General features: G+C 41.0%; 1 protein-coding gene across 2 annotated transcripts; it reads left to right on the top strand.

The window, feature by feature from the left end:
• Nucleotides 1–4,435: 4,435 nt before the first annotated feature.
• On the top strand, nucleotides 4,436–22,968 carry crispld1a (cysteine-rich secretory protein LCCL domain containing 1a). Of its 2 annotated transcripts, none has more exons than XM_061805186.1 (15): nucleotides 4,436–4,671; nucleotides 6,319–6,700; nucleotides 12,653–12,771; nucleotides 13,776–13,908; nucleotides 14,001–14,116; nucleotides 14,953–15,053; nucleotides 15,164–15,352; nucleotides 17,517–17,577; nucleotides 17,838–17,904; nucleotides 18,004–18,134; nucleotides 19,600–19,643; nucleotides 19,746–19,818; nucleotides 19,888–19,963; nucleotides 20,040–20,173; nucleotides 22,028–22,968. In XM_061805186.1, exons 2-15 carry the CDS (start codon nucleotides 6,425–6,427, stop codon nucleotides 22,077–22,079), a joined length of 1,572 nt encoding a protein of 523 aa, XP_061661170.1. In that variant the 5' UTR covers nucleotides 4,436–4,671; nucleotides 6,319–6,424; the 3' UTR covers nucleotides 22,080–22,968. The 2 variants fall into 2 exon arrangements, with proteins under 2 accessions (XP_061661170.1, XP_061661171.1); XM_061805187.1 differs by lacking the exon at nucleotides 4,436–4,671 and adding an exon at nucleotides 5,535–5,660.
• The last annotated feature ends 857 nt before the right edge of the window (nucleotides 22,969–23,825 follow it).

Raw genomic sequence — 23,825 nt, 5'->3', positions numbered from 1 at the left:
CCATGGTTTCTCTAGGGCTAAACCCAAAGACTGTGCTGTATATTTCCTACGGCAATGGGACCTTAAAATTCAAACTGAACCCATTTTGGGACATTGGTCAGCCTCTGGCCTTAAGTCAGAAATTCTGGTCTAGTTTTTCCATAGGATGTGATGAAAATGCCATTAATCTGGCCGACAATTTCTGATGTGAATGACAAATCAGAATTCTATTGTTACTCCTTGTAGTCTTTCAGCAAAACAAACAAAAAATAAAAAACACAATGTTTTAGTCCAACAAATAAAAAAAATGCAATTTATAATTTGACTATATATTGAACTAGAAACTGAGTATGCTGATGCATTTTGGCTGGTGTTTCTCACTTTTTGTGTTTAGATTAAAATGGCTTACTTTAACCAGCATCCCTTGCTATACTGTGGCCAAAAGTAGAACGTGGGTTGTTTTGCTCTGGTCAGTGCTGTAAATCCCCATTGCCAGGGACCAGCCGCCTCATCTGTAGCTGGCTACTTGGCTAGCGCTCGTCATTTGCCACGCTGTGTTGGATAAACCTTCTCGCATTCATTTTGCCCCCTCCACTGATGCCTCCTTTCTGGTTTCACTTGTGCCATGAATATCTATGCAAGCTTTTCTGGTTTGGCTATCGAACGCCTCGTCCTGCAGAGATCTCAGCAGAGGGTCAACTGCAACAATCATCTACAACGGTGCACATGTGTAAAAACTTTCCACATGAAGTCCAAACGGCGTCAGTCATAACAGGCTAAAAATTGTGAAACAGTTTGTATTTTTGGAACTAATTACAGCATGGCAATTGCAGCTCATCAGAATGAAGTAATATGACATTTGTTATAATTTCAGTCCGAAAATTCTGATTGATTAGTTTTCCACGCCCACTCCCATGTCAGGTTGAGGCAACACCGATTCGTGTGCAGCCCGACAAAGCACGATCGATGAAGAAGGAGCTATGAAAAGTAGCATCTCACATTTTTAAAGCAAAGCAACAAGGAATGTTGAATCAATAAAACACGGAATGTACTGTGTACAGTATCAAGGACGGCGAGTTGGCTGCAAACTCAACCTTCCTTAAGTTATCAATTATCCGTCTTTGGAAGCGATCCGCTCAGTCATATTGCAGTTATTGTATATATTGCCATTACAGAATCTTTGAAACATCAAAACTGCGGGACTAGGCTACTGAGGTCAAAGAACACAAGGTGGGCAAGGTTTGCCGTTTACCATCCGTACTCGTGTCGGACGAGGCCCTGCCAGCCTCTTTACAGTATGGGGCCCAGCAGGGACATCAGACTCAGATGCGGGCCAACATCATCAACGTCAGAGCTGGGAAAGGGAGGCCGTAATCAGATGGGCTACCCTCCTCCACTTTTTTTTTCTTTTTTTTTTGTGGGGGGGAGTCATCAAGTTTATTTCAGCTTTGAAACAAAAACGGTGCAGACTTCTCATGATGCATTGCAGCATTATTCAAAACAGGAGAGCGTTTTTATAAGCTCAGGTCATGAAAATACTCCTATTGCACTTTATCATGTTGACTTATTATACTATTAAAACGTAAGCAATCCATTTGTTAAATCAAAATATGTTGTCCAAATTATTTGAAGACACGATACGTTATCCACAGACTGATCCAATGAATCTCCATGTCACATGCACGGGCGGTAGGAGTACCAGAAACATTCCGCTTTTGCCCACTGGACTACAATTAATAGCGGCGATTACTACTCGAATGAAATAAATAAATAAATGCAATAGCTGAACACAGTTGACTTTCTGCACACTCAATGTGAAGATTCAAGACAAAATAATTTGAAAAGTGTATAATAATAAAAATACCACATCAAATAATAAAGACTGAAATCATGCATCATTCTTGGAGTTTTGGCTTTCATTTTTTATGCCTCAGCCTGTTTTGAGGAACACTGACACCTAGCGGTATTTTGAGGTTTATGCACAAAAGTGGTTTGCTTTTATTATTACTGTAGAGATAACAGCGCCATCCATTGGTATACTATTACTTCTGTAGCATGTGGAGCATTGAATGTGATCAGCTTTTTTTTGTAATCGTGTACGAAAAAGTGCCATTACGCGCCCTAACCTCTACTTTCATAATTACATTTTTTAAAGAGAAAGTTGGAAGCGAATTTTGGGTATACCCAGTGCAACATAAACAAACGAATGATTATATGACCAAATGAATAAATCTTAGAGTACACATGCTACAGTTAATTCAATGGCAGTATTATTCAAGGTATACACATAAAATTTGAGCATTTGACCCTGACTGGTGTCTGTAAAAGATAAGAATAGGCAATTTTTCAGTGCTGTGGGGCGGGGTGAAGTAATATTCTTTTTACTTCTCCACAACTGTACATAAAACCTGCTCAAGTCTCCAAAATTGAGAATGCTAATTACATGTTTTGTCCACTAGGGGGTAGAGGCAACTAAACCATGTTGTGCGAATGCAAGACAGCCAGAAACTGCTGATAGCCTCATTTGCCAGATGACCTTAATGTCCTTTTCCTCTCATGCTCACCCAAAGCTGTTCCAAAGAGCTCTGACCTCGGTCCAACCCAAAACATTATTTACGGAGCGCTGCAGCAGATAAGGCTGGCCATCAAAAGTTTGGGTGAAGTTGTTGTGTCTGGCACTGATGATGCTTTCTGCAGGGTTCAAGGGGTTCAACGGACGAGGAAACGATACAGGGCCTTCACAGTGGCTAAACGCTGGAGATAAAGAAGGCTTCATTTGAGTTCATTTGTGCTTTTCTATCATGCATCAAAGCGGAACCTCTAAAGGTGAACACGATTTGTTCTGGGAATCTTGTCAACCTCAAATTTGTGACATCCTTTGATGATAAGAATATGCACCCCACTGCCTCTATTTACCGCTACTTCCTACTTAGTCTTCTCCGTGTTTTCATGACAGCAGTTTTACTTTCATTACACTATTAGTGCTTGACTTTACCTCATACTTATATGACCAAGAGGAAAATGCTGATCATGGTTGGATGGTTGGATGGATGGATTTCCCATTATTGGTTCCCTCTTGTGGTGTTGCTTGAAATAATCAATTTTCTTTTGTCTCAGAGATCAGATCTGCGAGGCAGATATGTTGACCATTAGGCCCAGCTTACTGCCTGGAGTACCACCACCAACAAAAAAAAAAAAATCCCTTAAGGCGTTGACTAAACCTAGGTCTCACCAGATATGCTGATGCTGAGGTTTCGGCTGATGGGATGCATGACTGTGGTTGCAACAGTATTTTAATTACGCTCCGAATCGTCGGATGGGGGGGACCGCTGCATTTTGGGCCAAAATTTGCGTTGTGCGGGCCAGCCTACAAACACAAATGCACCACTTTTCGGCTTCTTCATTCTTTCCTCCGGGGAGTGCAAAGCAAACTCAGAATGTTGCTATTTTAACGGTTTGTGGTGTAAGGGGAGAAACCTGCTTCCTTGCGTGTGCGCTTGCACTGGATCATATTTTCAGAAGTAGGTTAAATAGCTGAGGTCAACCAGGCATTAAGGGTTCAGACAGATATTGTTGACAAAAAAAATTATATTGTGCATTTACTGGAGACAGGGATGAGTGTCTTCAAGTCCAGTACGGCGTCCCAAAAGTTTTCCATGAAGCCCGACTTGTTTCTTTTACTGGGAAGTTAGCATACACACTGAGGCCCTGCGATTAGCTACTGTTTCCATATGTGCCACATGACAAAAGACAAAACGTGCCTGTTTCCATTATGTTACTGGAATTTGGTCGTATGGTTGAGGAGGAGGGGAGGAACGCTGACGACAAAAACAAAAAAAAAAAAATAGTCGGGCCTTTGGAATTAACAGAGTCAGCTTGTGTTTTAATCCACCCCCCACCCCCACCCCAAAGAGAGGTCACCTGTGAACATTTAAGAGAAAAGAGGCCACCCTCGGCGCCTTGCCCCAACGAGGGGGCAAAACTCTGGTTTAGATTAGCATTGCTCACCAAAGTCAGTCACTAACGTGGGAGGGCACGGAGAGTCACGAGAAATGGAAGCTATGAACGTTCATGTGAATGCTAATAAGTGCAGGAAAATGATAAATGAAGAATGCTAAATAAAGGTAAATAATCACAGCAAACCATTGACGCAATGCACAGTTTGAGCAGTGTTAAGGAAATCACATTCCCACAGTCATCGCGTGGGAACTGGACTTGAATGCATGCAAGACAGGCGAGCAAACAATTACACACTAACTCTACTCATGTGACTATGGTGCATTTTTGGCCGAGAAATAAAATGTGAATAACAAATTAAAATGCAGCATGTGTTAATTAGGACAAGTTCCAGGCTGAAAGAAGAAAAAAAAAAAAAAGTTCTCACGAGCATGGGAAGCATTTGGCAGTGGGTGGAAGGGGCGTGGCCAGACGCAGCAACGTGCTCGTGAGCTGCTGAGCGGAGGATAAAATGTTGCTAAGCGATGCTTGAGGAGGCTTTGGTGCAAAAACCTCGAAGACTCAAAGGCGCGCACACTGAAGAAAAAGGCGAGAACTTTGAGTCACGCCGAGGCACACCTGAACTCTCCACCTCACGCAGAACTTTGAAGGCGGATTTTATACTAGCTGCTGCTAAAGTTCTGGTTTCACGCAGCCGGGGTTTCATTCAGGGGGCTGCACTTCAATCCATTTAAGGTCAGTTTTCATGAACAATCGCATTTTGCACATGGCAGTCGCGAGGTTTTGTTGCTTCAATTGCACGCTCAATTGTTTTCATTGAATTACAACTTTTATACTGTATGGAAACTTGCAGTGGCTCAAGTCTTCTCCTAGTGAAGCCTTGCCGTACAGTATTGTATAGATTCTCTATTCCATATTTATACTATAGAATATCTTGTCTGTGGTTTGAAACCTTGAAATGTTTGCACTTCATGTTTTTGTATTCTTTTACCCAGCAAGGTAAAAATAATTGCCCATTATGGCTTAATTAGAGGAATGGTTCTCAAAATGTGGTTTTTGGACACCTAGAAAGTGATCCAGGTACCTATTCTTTATGGTGAATAAAAGTGGACCCTGACTATTCGCAGAGCATCGATGTTGAGTGTGCGACTGTTGTCTGTCTACATGTGCCCTGCAATTGGCTGGCAACCAGTTCCGGGTGTACCCCGCCTCATGCCTGATGACAGCTGGGACAGGCTCCAGCACTTCCACAACCCTCGTGAGGATAAGCAGCTCAGAAAATGGATGGATAAACTTATAGTTGCCCATGTTACTAGTTTAGTCCACTGATATAACACAACCTCTTTTCCCGAAAGGCTTTAATAGGATTACATACTCGTTCAAACGTTGTTGTACAAAAAAAGCAGTACAGTAAAGAAAAGGAAACATCTTAGGGCAAAACACAGCTTTCGCCGGTGCCTGGCTGCTTCTAGTCAAACTGCCGCCTCGCTCACGCCACTTCCAGTTTTCCAGTGACGTATTACAAAAATAAGAGCATTCTTAAACTAAGTTCCGCCTCCGTAGCAACAAAACAGCACGTGGCGAAGGGTTAAGACACACTGGCTGCAACACGTTTGGCTCTTGGCTCACGGGAAAGCCAGCGGCGTGTGAGCAAGAACCTCTCCACATCATCTTTGTTTTATTATCGATCCTCCCAAAACCAGCAAAAGATGGTCTTCTCTTTGGTAGCATGCAGATAGTCTTGTTTTGTAACTTCGTTTGTTTTTGACAGCACTGACTACAACCCTATCCGTATTTGTTGCTTGACCAATAAATGATCCATCATTGTGGATCAATGGAAGACATTACAATACTAATTGCATTTGCATATTATTGTACTAGCAATACAGCGAGCACTTGCTACATCGACCTTATAAACCCAGGACTACATATACCCAATGCAACCAATGTTTTTTTTTTTTTTTTTTAAACAGTAACTTCAGAATTGCTTTCCCATAGTACATACATGCATACAGCTAACAGTATTTTGTCACCAAAATCTTGATAAAGGCGCTATTATGAAAAAAATCTGCATATGGGTGTATTGTATTTGCAATTGCCGAACCCTGAATGCGCGGGGTCCAACTGCGTTACATTGTCATTAATGATACAGGCTCTCTGGAACATTTCCAAAAAGAAAAAAAAAAAAAGGTTCCAATTGGCTTTGAGGTTTACTGCAGGGATCACGTTCAATATTAAAGCTACATTGGCTTTGAAAAAAAAACAAAAAAAAAAACATGCATTATATGAACATTAATAGAATATTGTAGTGTAAATCTTAAAGATGGCTTAACCTTTAAGGGCAAGTTAGATAATGCTAATTGTGACTTTTTTTCTTGCCAGTTCAAACAATCCAATGCCGAGGAGGGAACCTCCACCCTAACACCACACATCCATTCCACTCTGCATTTTTTTTGGCGGGGGGGTGCACATCAGCACTGAAAAAAAAATGAAACTCTCATCACCAAATCGACCAAAGGGCGTGTCCCTGCTGCTTCTACTGCTGTTAGCCGTTGCCCAGAGGGCTGTTTCCATGGCGATGCATCTCAACTCCACGGGGTGGCAGCAGATTCTGGACAAGTACCTGGATGAGGATGGTGACTGGTGGGAGGCCAAGCAGAGGGGGAGGAGGGCCATCACTGACAGTGATGCCCAGCTTATACTGGAACTGCACAACAAGCTCCGCGGTCAGGTGTACCCGCAAGCGTCCAACATGGAGTACATGGTGAGTTGATGCAGTCCCATGACCCCGGCGTGCACTGTAATTCTCCTTTTCTACTACTTGCACCTTCTCAACTTTTTGTACTGTAGATAGTTTCAATTGACAAATAAAGGTATGAAGAGTTCCAAAATCAGCCGACGTGTCAAGTGATGATAACCTACTATCATATAGGGATGCATTGACTTCATAGTGTCCCAACTTACAAATTTTACCGTTACTCCTTTTGCTTTGAGTTGCGAGATAAAATTTTAATTAGTCGCCGATGTACTTTCAACGGTTTATTGAATGGGGTTAAAAGCTATAGAGCAAATAAAAAATAAATGAAAAGACTCACAACGAGCATGGAGGGAGACCTCACACTGAACTAACCACGTCGTAAACGGCGAATCCGAACCGCAGTCCGAGCTCACTCACGAGGTGGTCATGCCTCTTAAAGTCACTCAACACACGAATCCTACAGTGTGTGTATGGCTTACTTACACGATATAAAACCATTTTATTTCTTTACATTCTCCTTTTTATGTGTGTCACATTTTTACATTATAATCTAAAACATGTATTTTTATATCGGACAATCAAATTCATACGTCAGTAAATTGTCAGTAAATAAATAAGCTATAAACTTAGCTACGAACGACTTTATCTCATATTTGTGGTTTGTTAATTGCAAATGAAATGATCTGCAAAAACTGAAAAAAAATCATATTACTATAATGAATAATTCACCTATTTGCAATGTGGAAGTGAGTTGAGGAGGTTCATTCAGCATCATCTCTTGGCTTCGAAGGGCAATTCTAAACCATTTTTTGGGCAGTGTGAATTACTTGCAGATTCTTTTTATTGTTAGTCCCTACACACTGTGCATGTTTAGAAATCAAAACTCATAACTAAAACAAGAATACCTAATTCTCGTCCTCCATTGTTGTCGTTTGTAAGTGTTCAATATGTTCAATCCAGCGTAGCCTTATGCATTTTCCCTCTTTACTACTTTGAAATGGAAAACCAAAAACCAAACAAAAACCAAAAAAAAACCCCACTCCAAATTTAGCCAAGCCTGGTCTTAGCAGTGGAAAAGCGACATAAGTGACCCCGGTCTGAACTAGAGAAGTGTACTTGAGGGCCGTACAGCACAGCTGGCACTTTTCCCATTTAGCATGTTTACACACAATAATTAGTCCCTACACGCGTGGAGAAAAAAATGAAAAACATCACGTTGCCAATAAATGCACTCATGCTATGAGAGACACTATCTTTGAGTTTTGCACTTGGAGCTTGTGTGCGCGTGTGCGTGCGTGTATCCTGTATACTCATGCATAGCCTGGAGGATCCCTTTTCACAATGCAATTACAATCAAGAGCACGGCACCCTGGCTTGTTTTACTAGCTGTCTCGCCCCAAACAAACACGCACACACACACACAAACCGCAGGCACACACACGTGCACAAGCCGCACACCTCTTCCAAAGGTGAGCGCGCCACGCTCGGCCATTTGGAACGTTTGCAAACACGCTACGTGTAGCTGCCGCCTGACCTCCATTGTGAATGGTCACCGGCGTGAACAGGGCCTGTTAAAAATCAATACAGCATTCAGAAAGTAATGACTTTTTTTTTTTTTTTGTCACTTAAAGAGGTACAGAACAAAAGGCAGTATTATTGCACGGTGAAGTCAAATAAACAGTTTCTGCTGGGGGCAACTGCTGGACTATGTAATTGTATAATTGAGAGTTTGGATTTGAGTACTGTGTGTGTGTGTGTGTGTGTGTTTCTGCTCGTGTACATGAATGAACTGGAGCTTGGCAGTGAAGCACACTTGTGGAGAAACGCTGAGCCAGCAGTGCACGGCTCCTTTCTGCTGTCTCCCATTACAGTCGGCTGTTTTTTTTTCTTCCTTTCTTTCTCTTTTCTTCATAACTTTCAGGGGCACCCAGGGGTGAATTATGGGGAGGCGCGCAACAAGAGCGTGTGAGGTTAGAGAGAGCGCTGGCGAAGAATAGGTAAACAGTAACATGTCTAAAGATGATAAACACAGATTTGCAAACTGAAAGCGGGAGAGGCTTTCAAAGAATTGATGAGAAGGGTCAAATCATCAAGTGAGGTGAGGAAAAAGTGAATAAACAAAAAACAATAATACATTCTTGGAAGGAACAATATAACACGCCACGTTGCAGTGTTTTGTTCATAAATCGGTTTATATGATTTATTTTTTAGTTTGAATTGTGTGTGCATATTACCACATCTAACTGGAATACATTGGAGTGAACACGTTGACATTTTTTGTCCTTAAACTGCACTTCTACACGAATGTAGATGAAAAATAGTATTTCCGTCTGTAATTTACTAACTGGGCGTCATAGTGGAGCAGCTGGAAAGTGTTGGCCTCACAGTTCTGAAGTCCTGGGTTCAATCCCGGACCCGCCTTTGCATGTTCTCCCCGTGCCTGCACGGGTTTCCTCCGGGCACTCCGGTTTCCTCCCACACCCCAAAAACATGCAACATTAATTGGACACTCTAAATTGCCAAAAAATGTGATTGTGAGTGCGGCTGTTTGTCTCGATGTGCCCTGCGATTGGCTGGCAACCAGTTCAGGGTTGTTTCCCGCCTTCTGCCCGTTGACAGCTGGGATTGGCTCCAGCACTCCCAGCGACACTCGTGAGGATAAGTGGCGAAGAAAATGGATAGATGGATGACAGAAACTAGGTAATAGAAAACTACTTTAAACCCTGAGCTGTTTTACAGAATTTAGTACAATGACTAAGTACTAAACACTGAGGATTTTCCGTTAGTTACTCAGACATGATATTTCTTGTACTCGGTCAGTCAAGTTCCTAGTTCTGGTTCCTCTCTAGTCAGTCATGGGTACATTTGAGGATACACTGCTAGAAATGATCAACATAAACACCAATCCTATCGTGAGTCAACTATGTTACTATGCTTTCGCACTTGACATTGCTGTATTTTATACTTTACAGCAAGGGCGTCAAACTCATTTTTCTCATGGGCCACATTGTTGTTCCGGTTTCCCTCAGAGAGCCGTTTTGACTGTGGTACAAAAATATTTAATCATCTCATCATATTTACATCATCAACTTATGAACTAGTTTTGGAATCAGAAATCAAGGGTAATCTGTTTTTCAAATATTAATGTTTCGTAACACAAACGTGCTTGTAATATCTCAACTTAATCATTTATGATATACAACAATTTGAAATTATGGTACAGAAGAATCATGGAAATTCACACTCTAGATTTAGCTTTGTGGGCCACATAAAATAATTGTGGCGGGCCAGATCTGGCCCCCGGGCCTTGAGTTTGACACCTGTGCTTTACAGTCTCGATTTTTATGCACTCACATCAAGAGGAACAGTTCATTTTCTTGATTCCATTTACTTTGTAAGTCTCAGAGAAAAACAGAATTGAACTGTAGTGGCGAGTTGGATCTTGATTAGAGTTTTCACAAACTGGCAATGAACCATTTACTTATGAGTTGCACGGAATAGGATTGAAAAAACAAATACGGTACATTTCAGAAAAAAAACTTTCTGGTTTCCCGACTGTCAACATCTGTGGAGTCTTTCATTCCAGGGGGAAAAAACAAACTATTGCCAATATGTTTGTCTCAGTTTTGATGCCTGGTAAATTAAGACCCCAAGCTAAGCATGCATTAATTTGGGAAAAAACAAAACAAAACACCTCTCTAGAGTTTCTAGAGGGGGAAACATTGTAGCTGTCCCATGTCATTGCTAGTTCTGAACGCGGTTCAGCTTTTTTCATGATTTCATTTTTCAGTCTGTGTTGTTTCAGTGCTGCCACCTCTCAGAAAAGCTCACAGCGCCACTCTACTGGAAGGACTTCGTGTGCTTCTGCTCCACCGACACACTCATGCGTGCAGATGCAAATAACAAACATCCCTCACCCACGAAAGCACAAATACAAATACACCTATCCGAAGCTTTGTTATTGTCCATTTAGGTATTAAAGCAAATCCCGGCCCACTCTCTGTGGCGATCACCTCAGAGACTCAAAGATCTCATCAATTCAAATCCTCACATTTCCTCCTCCCCCCTTTGCCGTTTCCTCTCTACTGAGCCATCTCCCTTTCTCTTATCCCCGTGGCTTCGTTCCCATTCTGTCATTATACAACACAGAAGGAAAAAAAAATGTTCCTCTGAATAACCAAGAGTTCACACTCCTCAGTGATCCAAAATCGGAAAATAGCGCAAAACGCCTGTGACTCTTGGAGAACGATCTAAAAAAATAATTGAAAAATGTTTAGTTTACTTAACATTTCCCCTTAAAAAAAAGCTGTAATTATTTCTTCCGTTTGTTGGTCTGAAAAATTGACATTTGCAAGTACAGTAGTGTGACTTCAATGAAGGCAGAAGCTGTGTGGACAAAATGCACAAATGCTGCCACAGCACGAACTAAAATTTTGAGCCCGACTGAAAATACATGCTCGTGAATATTTACAGAAATGTGCAAATACGTAGAAAGAAATAAAATGAGAATAAAATGGGAATTGCATTGATTATATTTGAACCTGAAACATACTGTGTAAATCAAGAATAATAAAAGTGAAGCTCAGCTTGGTGACACGCCATATTGGCTGAGATATTCTTGTTCAAATATGGCTGCCTCATAAAAAAAGAAGGAAAGGAAGTGACTCATAAAAATAGAAAGTTTCTTAATGGTACACTGCAAAAAAATATGGTGAACTTAGTTTTCCAATGTGGGAGTTCAATGCTATTTCCATAATATTTCTTCAAACATCAATACCAAAGAACTGAACTTGATGGTATGAGAATATCAAAGCTATAACTTGCTCAACAGAAGACGTAATTATGAATTTCTTTCAATACGTAGAGCATGACAATTCAAGTAAATGCCACTTCATATTTTGTAATTTCTTCTACTTTCGGTACTTTTTCAACATCCATAATTGATTATGGAACAGGAAACGAAAATGTGCACAGGAAGTAAACCATACCCTTTGGAATGTGGCCAGATGGGTTAAAAGTTGCTGCAAATGATGTGTTAAGCATAGTAATAGTGTAATAAACACGTGTGAAACACCACCAATGAGTGTGTGCCTTGGTTTGCTTACTAGCCTTCAAAAGAGTGGAAAAATAAGATTTCCCTAATCACGAAGATACCCAATATTCACCGAGATAGCTTCTAGCAATAACCATTATGATAAATTAATCAATTATTAGATTATTTGCAATCAGAGAAAAAAAAATGGAGTGACCTTGTGGCTGCAACATGTTGAAGGACAACAACAGTTATGAGACACTTGGGTGATATTTTGCAGGGCTGGCAGAAAACCCATGTGGAAGTACAGTATAGGTGTGTGACCCTAAGTGGGTGACAGGCGATGGAAATTAAGGAGTGGGGAGAGGAGGATGTGTTAAAAGTAGTTATATTTGAAAGTTTACAGTAATTCTTGGCTGAGATTCCAGGAAGGAGCCAGCTTTATCGTCCGTGGCCCAATGTGTGAAATATGCGAACTTGTGACACCTCTGTGCTGGTCATAGACGCCTTAATTTAAAAAAAAAAAAAAAAAATGAATTAACTCTTCCAGAAACAGGTTTGGAGATTGAAGGTGAGACATTCAAAGCCAGTATACAATGTCCTTCAGAGAAAAATATTGTACATCTGGTGCTAGTGTAACATTTTGCACGGTGGAATATAGGTCAGTGTGGAGAGAGGACACTTTTACCATTCCCAGAAAAACCTCTAAATTGCAATACCACTCACCGTAGTTGAATTACCAATTTTCACAGTCATATCTTTACCACAAACATATGGTCGGTATAACTTAACTGCATATTTTTGAAACAAAATCTAACTGAATATTACGAGAAAAGACAAGTCAGCTAGTAATGAATAATTAACTGCTTATCCTAACAAGGGTCGCACGAGTGCTATTGTTTTATTTGACCTCCTCCCTTGTTCAGGAATGGGACACCGAGTTGGAGCGCACGGCAGAAGAGTGGGCCGAGACCTGTCTGTGGGAACACGGTCCATCGGGCTTGCTGCCACAAATTGGACAGAATCTGGGAGCACACTGGGGGAGGTAAATATAAAGTGTCATCCGTTCAACACAATTAATACTGAAGACTCACTTGGTTCAAAACTGAATAATTGATGAAAGGAATTCATCATCAATCTAACTGTGTTAATGTCAAATGCCTGGAATTAATGGTTTGTGACACAAAAAGAGAAGGAGAGGAAGCCAAGTTTTAATTGGATAAAAACGATGATTCTGGCAGTGTGTACTCACTTTCCTTAATGGTGGCAAAACCAAAAAACTGTCACCGTGAGGACGTTTGGTTTCTGCAGGATGTTGCATGTGTGCTCACTGGCAGCTAACCACTCAGCTCCCACAACAGCAAATTAACCATTAGTCAGAACAGGAAATGCACGCACGCGTACACACACTCACACATATGCAGTACGCATAGACGAGCTGTCATTTTTCCTGCCAACGATCATCAATTCTCCCAGAAACGCTGCCCATAAGTGAATGCAGCAAATGAACCTACATCATCCATCAACACTGTGTACATATTCTACATTCACAACTACATATATTGTAGCATTAGCTCACACCCATAACAGACATAACTCACATATTGGGTGCTCAAACAATAGGTTCAGTGTTAAACAAAAAGAATTCTCTCTGCATCAATGCATCCTCACAACGAACAGGACTGATAGAGGATATGATCAGCAGTCTTTTTATAGGATAAAAACTATTCAAGTCAGGTGTCTTTTCAAGGTTTGCACATGCCCCCTCCCCGCAACTTGATAGCTCTTTGAAACAGGTGTGAAAGCTAATGTACAAAACGCATACACAGGATTGCATCCGTTAAAGAAGGAGAATTGCTGAGCAGCAGATCTGTGCCTTATCGGAAAAATATATGCCACTATGTGAATGTAGTTAGCGGAATGTGATGTATCAGACCTAAGATGAAATATGATAAATATAAAAGAAATGCTAAAGAAACCATAGCCAGCAGTGAATCTGAAAATTCATGTGGTGCTAGAGTATGAAATACTTTCTCTCATTCTCCACAGGTATCGGCCCCCCACCTCCCATGTTCAGGCCTGGTATGATGAAGTGAAAGACTTCTCTTTTCCTTATCCCCACGAGTGTAACCCCTACTGCCCGTTCCGATGCTCCGGCGCCGTTTGCACGCATTATACCCAGGTGCTGCAGCAACATGGTGACCCAAACCATATTTTCAGGATATCGTTATCGTTATTAAACAGACATTTTTTTTAATGCTCTGTGTTTTGAAGCTGGTGTGGGCCACCAGCAATCGGATTGGGTGCGCTGTCAACCTGTGCTACAACATGAACGTGTGGGGGCAGATTTGGGCCAAGGCTGTGTACCTGGTGTGCAACTATTCACCAAAGTGAGTCCATATGTTGTTGTTTTCGTGAATACTTTCTAATACAAATGACATCTTTTTTGGGGGGCGGGCGGGATGGGTGATAATTAATTGTAACTCATGTACACACACACAGAGCACATAAAAAAATGGCCATTCATCAATCCATTTTTTAAAGCCCCTGTCCTCATGAGGGTCTCTGATGAGCTGGATTCTGTCCCAGCTGACTTTGGCTGAGAGATTGAGTAAACACTGGACCTGTCGCCAGTCAACTGCAGGGTACAAATAGACAACTATTCACAACGACGGGCAATTTAGAGTGAACAATAATCCCGTGTAAGCACGCAGAGAACATGAATGAGGCAATCGCATTAGCCTGTACCCCAAACTGCTCCCCTGTAGTTATAAACAATACAAAACATGACCCTCTGATTCAGAGTCCTCCTGTGGACAAAATGTAACCATGGCAACTATTTTTGGGGAGAGTTGGTCATCCGCTTCTTGGCTGCTGTGGAGTACCCTTGACCAAGGCACTTAGCTACCGCCCAGCTGAAGAGTTCTCACCCTGAGATTGCGCCATTAATATGCTTGCTTTGGTCCTGTGAGGTTTCAGTTGAATTTCTCCTTGAGGAATTATAATCACTTTTAAATGAAAAAAAAAAAACAATTAATTGTTTATGCCTCTAATACCATCATCATTCAAACTGAGCTTTATTGACTTTGTATAGGCAGAATGTCCCATTTACTTTTGTTCTAGATTCTAACGTCATTACCTGCACGTGTAAGATTTGTGGCCTGTCTGTGTCGGTCAGAATTTGAAATTCTTTTTTTTTTTTTTGGTTGTTGTGTGACTTAAAAAGGGGGAACTGGTGGGGCCATGCACCTTACAAACATGGGGCCCCCTGTTCCGCATGTCCTCCTAGTTATGGAGGGGGCTGCAAGGACAACCTCTGCTATAAGGGTAAGTGTGTCACATAATCAGCCATCAGTAAGAAGAAAACTGGCAAAATGTCGTCTCTCTTGATCTGATACTTATGGTGTTTTATTTTTATTTTTTGTTGTCCTTTCAAGGCCACAATACGCACCATCCTCCACAGGAAACAGAAGAAAACAACTTTATCGAGCCCGAGGCCCCCCGTACTACGCAGAGGATCTGGCCCCGGGTTTCAAAGCCCGAGACTCCCAGTCATCCTGCTCCTGCCCCCGACTCCCCCCCAGTGGACCTGCCAAAGAATGAAGTAGTCAACACACAGCAGATGTGTAAGCTTCCTTTTGACTGTTTATTCTGGGTCTTGTTTCATTAAGAAAAAAAAAGAAAGAAAAAGACTTGGGAGGTGCACGTAGTGTTGGTGGAGTATCGTTTGAAAATTGGGTTAAAACTAAATAATGTATAAATAGCTGCTTGATGAGTGTTGCGCAACCAATAATAAGCACAACCTGGGTCTTGACCGGAAATGTTATCCTTGTAATTTATCCTCAATAACCGTGATGCTGTGGAGCCTTTATCTTCCTGACTCACCTTGACATTGCGAGCAGGGAGGAGAGTAACTCTATTTTAGCTTGACTCTTCTGAGTGTGTGTTTGCTTTCGGTGAACCCAAAGGGGCAAGACAGAATTGCTGTGGTTTTTGAAGGGCTTTCTCTCAGCAGGACACAGGGGGCCTGGAACTGTAAGCGGACTCACATACAGTACTCAGGCAATTACTGCTGACCACCCTTGCTCCTCTTTTTATTTACGTTTTCTTTGTTTACTTTACAATTAGCTAGTAAAAAGTTTTTTTCATCTGATTATGATATTTGCATCAAAACAGTCCTTATGACGAAGAAATACTTGGCCCGTGCAACTGCTTGTCCTCAGGGCCATAATTTACAAAGGTTTTTTTGTATACTCTTGGCCAGTGTACACCTCAACTTGTGCATACAAGTTGTGTGATGGCACTGGAACAATTAGCAGTCTTGTCAGCACTTTAGCAAATGGCCGCTAAATTGGTGAAGCAGGAAAGGCACAAACGCAAGAACAGATCTGAGTTACTTTTCACCGTTGTGGTTTTTACTTCGACAAGAATTTAACACGCAGGTCCTCCTTTTCCTCAGAACACTGTACTATCTTAGGCCATATGGAAACAAAGAAAACAGTGTTCTGCGGTGGGCTGGTGGCCTGTCTACGGAGTACCTAGACTGTCGCCCAAAGTCACCTTAGATCAGAGGTGCTCAATGCGTCAAGTCCATCGCGAGGCAGTCTTGGTCGATCACGGGACAACGTGCCAAAAAAAAAAAAAAAAAGTCGTCATCCAATGTTCTCTCTAAACTGTGCGCATTTGCAGTTGTGCACCATTGATGCAGTCTTTTTGCAGATATTCTGCGTTGCGCGCAAAAAAAAAAAAATCCAATGCAAATTGAAAGTATAATATACAGCTATTCCGTTTGTGGCATTTTGCAATGTGATTTAATGAGTGACGGATGACTAGTTGTTACATCCAATGTCACAATTCACATACGTACTGTAAAAAAATCAAAAGAAGAAACCATTGGTTTCTTCTCGCCAGCACACGGAACTTTCTCTAACAACTACCTTTGCTCCGCTACACTCTCTTTTTCCTAGTTTACTTTACCTCCTAAAGACATACACTCATAATTACAAATATTACAGTACTTATTCAGCCCCTCAATGTGTTTTATAACGACAGCGTCCACCACCGCTGCTTTAGTTAGCAGCACAGTCTGGAAAACGTAGAGCAAAGACGAGCTAGACATGCTGCTTATGTTTACTTTCAATACTAATGGAGAAAGTTAAAAAAGAAATGCTGTTGTTTTAAGATGCAAGAACTGTCAGAGTATGTGAATAATCAAAGAAAAAGTGGTTAAACTGGATGAGATTTTCTCTTTTCCGAGTGGGAAAGGTCTGGTCTGAAGCCAAAGTAGAAAGTTGCAGGATGAGATGGTGTGTAATTTTAATATTCCACGTTGGCACACCCTGATCCAGGATGAAAGCACAGACAATACAGTGCACAAAAAAAAGCTCATTCTGTATTTTAAATATAGGAGGCAATATAACATTAACCTTAAAACGGTTTGGGAGCATCAACATTCCCCCCCCCCCCCCCCCGGTTGCTCGTGAGAGGCTAGTTGCTTGAAAAGTAGGTGTTGGGGTAAAAAAGCCTGGGCACCCCTACCTTAGACAGACTCCTGCTCACCTGTGACCTTAATGAAGACACATCCTATTGAAAAATGATTGGGCTAGATGGCTGGATGGAACTCTGTGCCAAAATGGCACACTAAAGATCCGCTTGCTGATGAAGCACCCCTGTCCCCCCCACCCCCCAAAAAAGGTTTTAGAAGTGAGTCATTCACTTCAGGGCAGCTGGATGCGGCCTGTTTGTTCGTGTATATGCATTCTAAAGACTTTTCTTCGTCCTGTCGTGCAGCTCAGCTTGTGACCTGTGACACCAAGCTTCGAGATCAGTGCAAAGGAACACCATGTAATAGGTAAGGATCAAATTAGAATAGCACCGAGTAAAATTCTACTGCTGCGACTTGGCCAAATACTCAATTTGACTGAGATGAAATGACAGTATAATGGTACTTAAATTTCTATTTGTTTTAATCTGGACCAAAGTCTACTAACAAAGAGACAAAATTGCAATGACATTTCCTTAGTACAGGTGGGTATGAAATCACAACGAAGTAAAATGGAAATTTATTTATTTATTTATTTATTACATCCCCAATTCTGTGTTTACCCACAGATATGAATGCCCTGCAGGGTGTTTAGATGCTACGGGAAAAGTAGTGGGGACAGTTTACTACGAAATGGTGAGTACACACTTCAGGAGTGAATGCTTGCTTGTACTGTGTCTTTAAGGGAACTTGCTAAAATTCACATCTTGTTTATGTGTCACCTTATTTTTGCAGCAATCCAGCATATGCCGGGCCGGTCTACACGCCGGTGTCATAGATAATGATGGAGGATGGATGGATGTAATGAGACAGGGAAGAAAGGACTTTTTTATCAAGTCCAGCAAGAATGGTATCCAGTCACTGGGGTGAGACTTTAGCTCAGTGTTGGAAAAAAAAATTCAACTAACACTTTAAGTGCAGACTCCGACTAAAGCCCAACTGTGTATCCACTCAGTATTCATGCTTTCCCATTGACAAAATCAGATACTACTAGGTAATACAGTTTAATAGTTCTTGTAAGGGTTCTAAGCATGAGTATATTTAGCATACAGCTGACATAAACATGACAAAAACAAACCCACACGTTAATTTACCCTTGTAAACCCGTGTTTCCTTGCTGCCATCAACTGCCACTTGAATAAAATGTACACCATTGGAGACACCAGCATTATTTTGGCTGGAATCAAGCCCACCCAAAACTTGCCTGAATTTTTCTTCATATTTATTTATTTGAAACATGTGATGATAGTACAAACTTTGGCATTGACAAAAAAGTCCACCTTGTGAAGATTAGTTGTGTTATGACTGAATTTCAGTGCCCATGCATTCCCTTTGAAGGGAACATTGACTTTCCCAACATGGCTGCCATGTAGGGCTGGCATACAATACAGTCTTTGTACCTATGATTAAAACCGCTGGACACAACGTAAATGACACAATGTATGAAATGAGTGTTGACCACACAGTGCTAATTGACCCCTCCGTACAGGGCACTTAACCACGCCTCCTGAAGTGACGTTACGCCACGTGCGCTGACGTAAGACAAACAATTCGTAAAAAATGGCAAATACAATACAATACAATACATTGTTAGACGTGCAGACGCCATGCTTCTGATTTCATTCAAATCAACGATATATTATAGATTCTAAATACAATACATTCTGAACTGAGAGAGACGCCATGCTTCTGATTTCATTCAATCATTGACACGCAGCAATGTTATGCTAGCGAAGAACGTCTCATTCATTTATACGAGACTTGTATTAAAAATCAAATTTAGGGCATATCTTCGTGCAAACACAGTCTGGTTAAACTTCGGCCGCGAGCCAGCAAGAAACCGACACGTTTGTGCAGTCCGATCATCGCTAAATATCGCTCAACAAAGAATAAGTGTGTCAATCGTTCACACGTAGCAATGTTATGCTAGCGGAGAACGTCTCATTCATTTATAAGAGACGTGTATTAAAAATCAAATTTAGGGCATATCTTCGTGCAAACACAGTCTGGTTAAGCTTCGGCCACGAGCCAGCAAGAAAGCGACACGTTTGTGCAGTCCGATCATTGCTAAATATCGCTCAACAAAGAATAAGTGTGTCAATCGTTCACACGTAGCAGTGTTATGCCAGCGGAGAACGTCTCATTCATTTATACGAGACATTACCACAACATTTTCTAAAATTGGTTGTGCAGTTTTGGCATAATGCTTCTCACGACAATAAACAAACTAGTGGTCGCTAAATAAAACAAAACAAAGTTGCTCCTTTATGATTATTGTAGGTATATTGAAATAAAGTGCATGATGTAATGCAATGTTTCTCTCCCCCACAGGAAATACCAGAGTGCGAATTCATTCATAGTCTCCAGGGTAGCAGGTAGGCTACTGGCTTGCATGTCATGAATTAAATCCTTGATTTGTAGGTCCTGTCGTCCTTCAGTTTTGCTTATTTTTTACTGTTTGCTGTGCTGTTTTGCAGTCAAAGCAATCACCTGTGAGACCACAGTGGCACAACTGTGTCCATACCAAAGGCCTGCAAAGCATTGCCCGAGGTATGAGCCAGCATGCCAGCCCTTTCCTGTGAATAATGCGCATCACAGGTTTTATATGTTACTTGACAGGTTGTACTGCCCGAGGAACTGTTTAGAAGAGAACCCAAACATATCACGAGTAATCGGCACCAGAATATACTCTGATGTAAGTGTTGTGTTCACAGGCCAGTCCGCATGAGCATATCACGGAATGAATGCATGCATGTCGATTGTTCTTGTAGAAATCCAGCATTTGCCGCGCGGCGGTTCACGCAGGGGTCATCAGGAACAACGCCGGCGGTTACATCGATGTAATGCCGGCAGAGGAGCGAAAACTCTACACTGCCTCTAGCCAAAACGGCATCGTCTCGGAAAGGTACAAAGTGGTTTAGTCAATGTGGACAAATTGTGTCGATCTTTAATTCATTCCAGGTGGTGTTATCAGACATAAGATATCTTAAAATCTGTAAAGATGGAAGTGCAATCAAAGTTGTCAGTATAGCACTTTGAAATTAATTAAAAAGGGTTGCATGGAGAGTGAAAGGAGTCATTTGCATAGGGAGCAGAAAGTAATGGCTTTCAGAGAAAGTGAGCACTTTCTTTCCTCTCTTCCCTCCTTGGTGAATTTAATCTTTTCAAGATACAGGCAGCTCATAACATCTCATGCTGTTCCTATGGGAAGGTGATAAGCATGCCTCTTGCTTAGAATAATTCATTTCTTAGCAATTAGGGTAGAGGGAAAAAAATGAAGTGAATGTTCCAAGAATTACTTAGTTTATCGACGAAGGGAAAATGCCAAGATTCAGACATCTGCTGCTGCTGTTACTGGTCGGATGATGTTGCTTTGTGACGCTCTCTGTGCTATTGTTGTGACAAAGGTACGTAAAAAGTCACGCGCAAAACTCAACCCAGTGAGCAAATGGGCATGCTTCAAGGCAACTAAGAAGAAATGTTCAAGAAAGACTGGTTGATTATTCACAACAGATGAAACACAGCAGGTCGAATGCAAGGGCAGGCTTGTTGTGGCGCTGGATGATAAAGAATGCAAGGCTAACAACAGCAGGTGAAACTGATGCTCAGGGAACAAAGAGCTCGAAAAGTGACAGATGACGGAACAAAGTGTCACAACAAAAATAAAAATCACCTGGGACCCGCAAGAAAAAAAGTTCACAAAAATCATTTCATTTCAGTATGCAAAAAGGGCTGGAGGTGCAAAGGAATGCGAGTTGGATAGGATAAATACAGTCCATAAGGTCTATGGACATATTGTATTCATACCTGAATCTGTACTTAATAAGGGTACCCCTAATAATGTTCAATGCTCCACTCAAACACCGATCCCTGCGTCTTTTTTTTCCGCCTTTGATTGTGAGACGATTGCACCACTTTTAAAGGGAATGAAAACAGCCACTTTGATTGGACGGGATTGAAGTCAGATGTGAGAACGCATGCCCAGACCAGCGCAGATGTCCTTAAATGCGTTCGAGGTTGAACGGTCCACGAATGACCAAAAAACGGATGAGCTAGTCATGAATATAGAGCCCAAAGACTTGGACCCAGTTGTGGTTCACTGCTCGCCACCCTGCATTTCTGCAAATTTTGGTCTCCAAGTTTTTTTGTTTTTTTTTTTATATAATTTTCAATTAGATATGCGTCAGTCATTAAATAAGCAAAATAATTGCTGATCGTGGCCAGCGGAGTAACGTGTAATTTAACCTCATTCAAATCAGTGGAGGCAAGAATCAACCCAGGCCAACTAAATGCGATGTAACATCTAATATATTTGCAGAAATTATGGATTATTTTGTATTCCTGTGTTGCAGTGCAATTTGACCCTTTTGGGTCGGACATAGGCATGGCATCGGGATTGTGTAAAATATGTGCGCATCTCTGACCTTGTATTTCTAGTTTTTCTTCAACCGTTTTCTTCGGCAACCCACATTTATCTCCTGACATCTGTATCTTCCCGTTATTTATCTTTCTCCTTTAACCCCACAAGGTCTCAGTTACATTCATAGTTGTGTCGGCCGGTGTTTGGACCGAAACGAAAAGCATTATCTATTCGCCCAAGGAGCTTAAGAGTCAAATGGCGTTTCCTTCCTATCTGACATTGATTTTGTTACGTGTTACGTAAAACAAAAAACTTGAGTGTATGTTTGTGTGTCCCTGTCACCAACATCCTTCAAGCTTCAGCCCCTCTGACTTTCCTCTTTGTTTCATTCTCATCCAGTCTTCAGAATCCTCCTGGCGGAAAGGCGTTTCGGGTGTTCGCCGTGATTTGAATGACGCCCTCTGGCACGCTTGGAAAAAGACGAACGGAGTGAATGGGCGCCGATCGAAGCCTGCTTGTCAAAGTCAACGGCTGAAATGTTTCTTGCCTCTGCCACACTGGCGGGGGTCTGCGGTTGTCTCCATGACAGCGTAAACAAACGCTTGACACATACATGAGGAGAATCTGTGTGCACACACCCGCCGCAGAATTTGGTCAGTCGTTGTGGGAAATTATTATCAACTGTAAATATATGGACGTATGAATGGAGTGTGTGTGTGTGTGTATATATATATATATATATATATATATATATTTTTTTTTTTTTTTTTTAATTGCGTGTGCTTTTTCAAACAGATATTGAATGATTTTATTTTATATTGCATAGTAACAAATCAAATATATGATCAAATATTTAATAATTAATAAAAAGATATGTCATTATAGTGGCGTTTATATACTTTTACCTGTCTGGCACATTTTTACTGGTGCTTTTTTTTTAAAAGGGTTGTGTGATATTTTTGTTTTTAAACGTATGGGAATGAAATCTTAATTTGTTGATGTTTTTTTATGACCACGTTATGGATGTGTCACTAAGGTTTATAAAGAATGCTGCTATATAATTATATAATTGAAAATTTCCAGCGCTTTTCCTGCTGGCAGGAAGTACATCAATATTTTTCTGTTTACTCAAAATCTACACATTTCATGTTATTTTATTTGAGTATTTAATCCCCGCCCATACAAAAAGCTGTTTTACTGTTACAGTATATCGGTATTATATTGATTATATAGCAATTATTGCATATTGTGCATTACTCATACACATACTGTACATATTTTCATCACAATTCATTTTACTTGTATTTCCTACGCAGAATATTTTCCTACCTCAGGTTATTGGGAAAAACATCTTTTTGCAATAAAATCTTGCAGCTCTCGATTTCTATTAATTTTTTTGTCTGAGATTGATGTCTGAATGCAATACATTGTTTCATAATTATTTTTTATGTTTATTTAAATATATCTAAATGAGTATACATTTTCTAAATGGAACACAATGGCTACATTTTAAAGAAAGGAGTTTACAGTTTTGGCAAATGTATGAGGCTGGTTACGCTGTTGTCGTCCATGTACCTAGTACTGTATGTACATTAGAAGTGACACATATCTGCAATATGATGAATTCTGATTTGATATTTTTTTTAAATTTAAGTGTAAATTCATGGAACACTTGCCCAAATGACCAAATTTTACCTAAATAATAAGTACAGGAGCATCAACAGTAAAAACACTGAACTAATCACTAATACATGATTAATACAGCTATTCAATGTTACATAACTTTCTGTTCAGTGGGGGCACATATAGAAGCAATCATTCACAATTTAAACTAGCATACATGTTTTTTGGGAAATGCGGGAGGAAGGAAGTACTTGGAGTACGCTCAGGGAGAACATGCAAACTCCTCACAGGTTGGCTGGAGCTGAGATTTGAACACCGAACCGCTTGACTGAGATGCAGAAGTGCTAACCACGAGTCCTTTTCAATTTTGCAAAACAGGAAATTCCATGGAGAGCAAAAAAGTAAAGAAAAAGAAAAGTAAAGAAAAAGTAAGCCCACAAGTCAGCAAAAGTTAGTTGAAAAATAAACATTTCAATAAATATATACATGGGTGGGGGCAGGGTGGGTCAGCTGGAATGCACTGGGCTCACAGTTCTGAGGTCCCGGATTCAATCCCGGACCCACCTGTGTGGAG

This window comes from Syngnathoides biaculeatus, chromosome 19 (assembly GCF_019802595.1).
Source record: "Syngnathoides biaculeatus isolate LvHL_M chromosome 19, ASM1980259v1, whole genome shotgun sequence".
Taxonomy (NCBI): Eukaryota; Metazoa; Chordata; class Actinopteri; order Syngnathiformes; family Syngnathidae; genus Syngnathoides; species Syngnathoides biaculeatus.
This window is presented reverse-complemented; position numbering and strand designations above follow the sequence as displayed.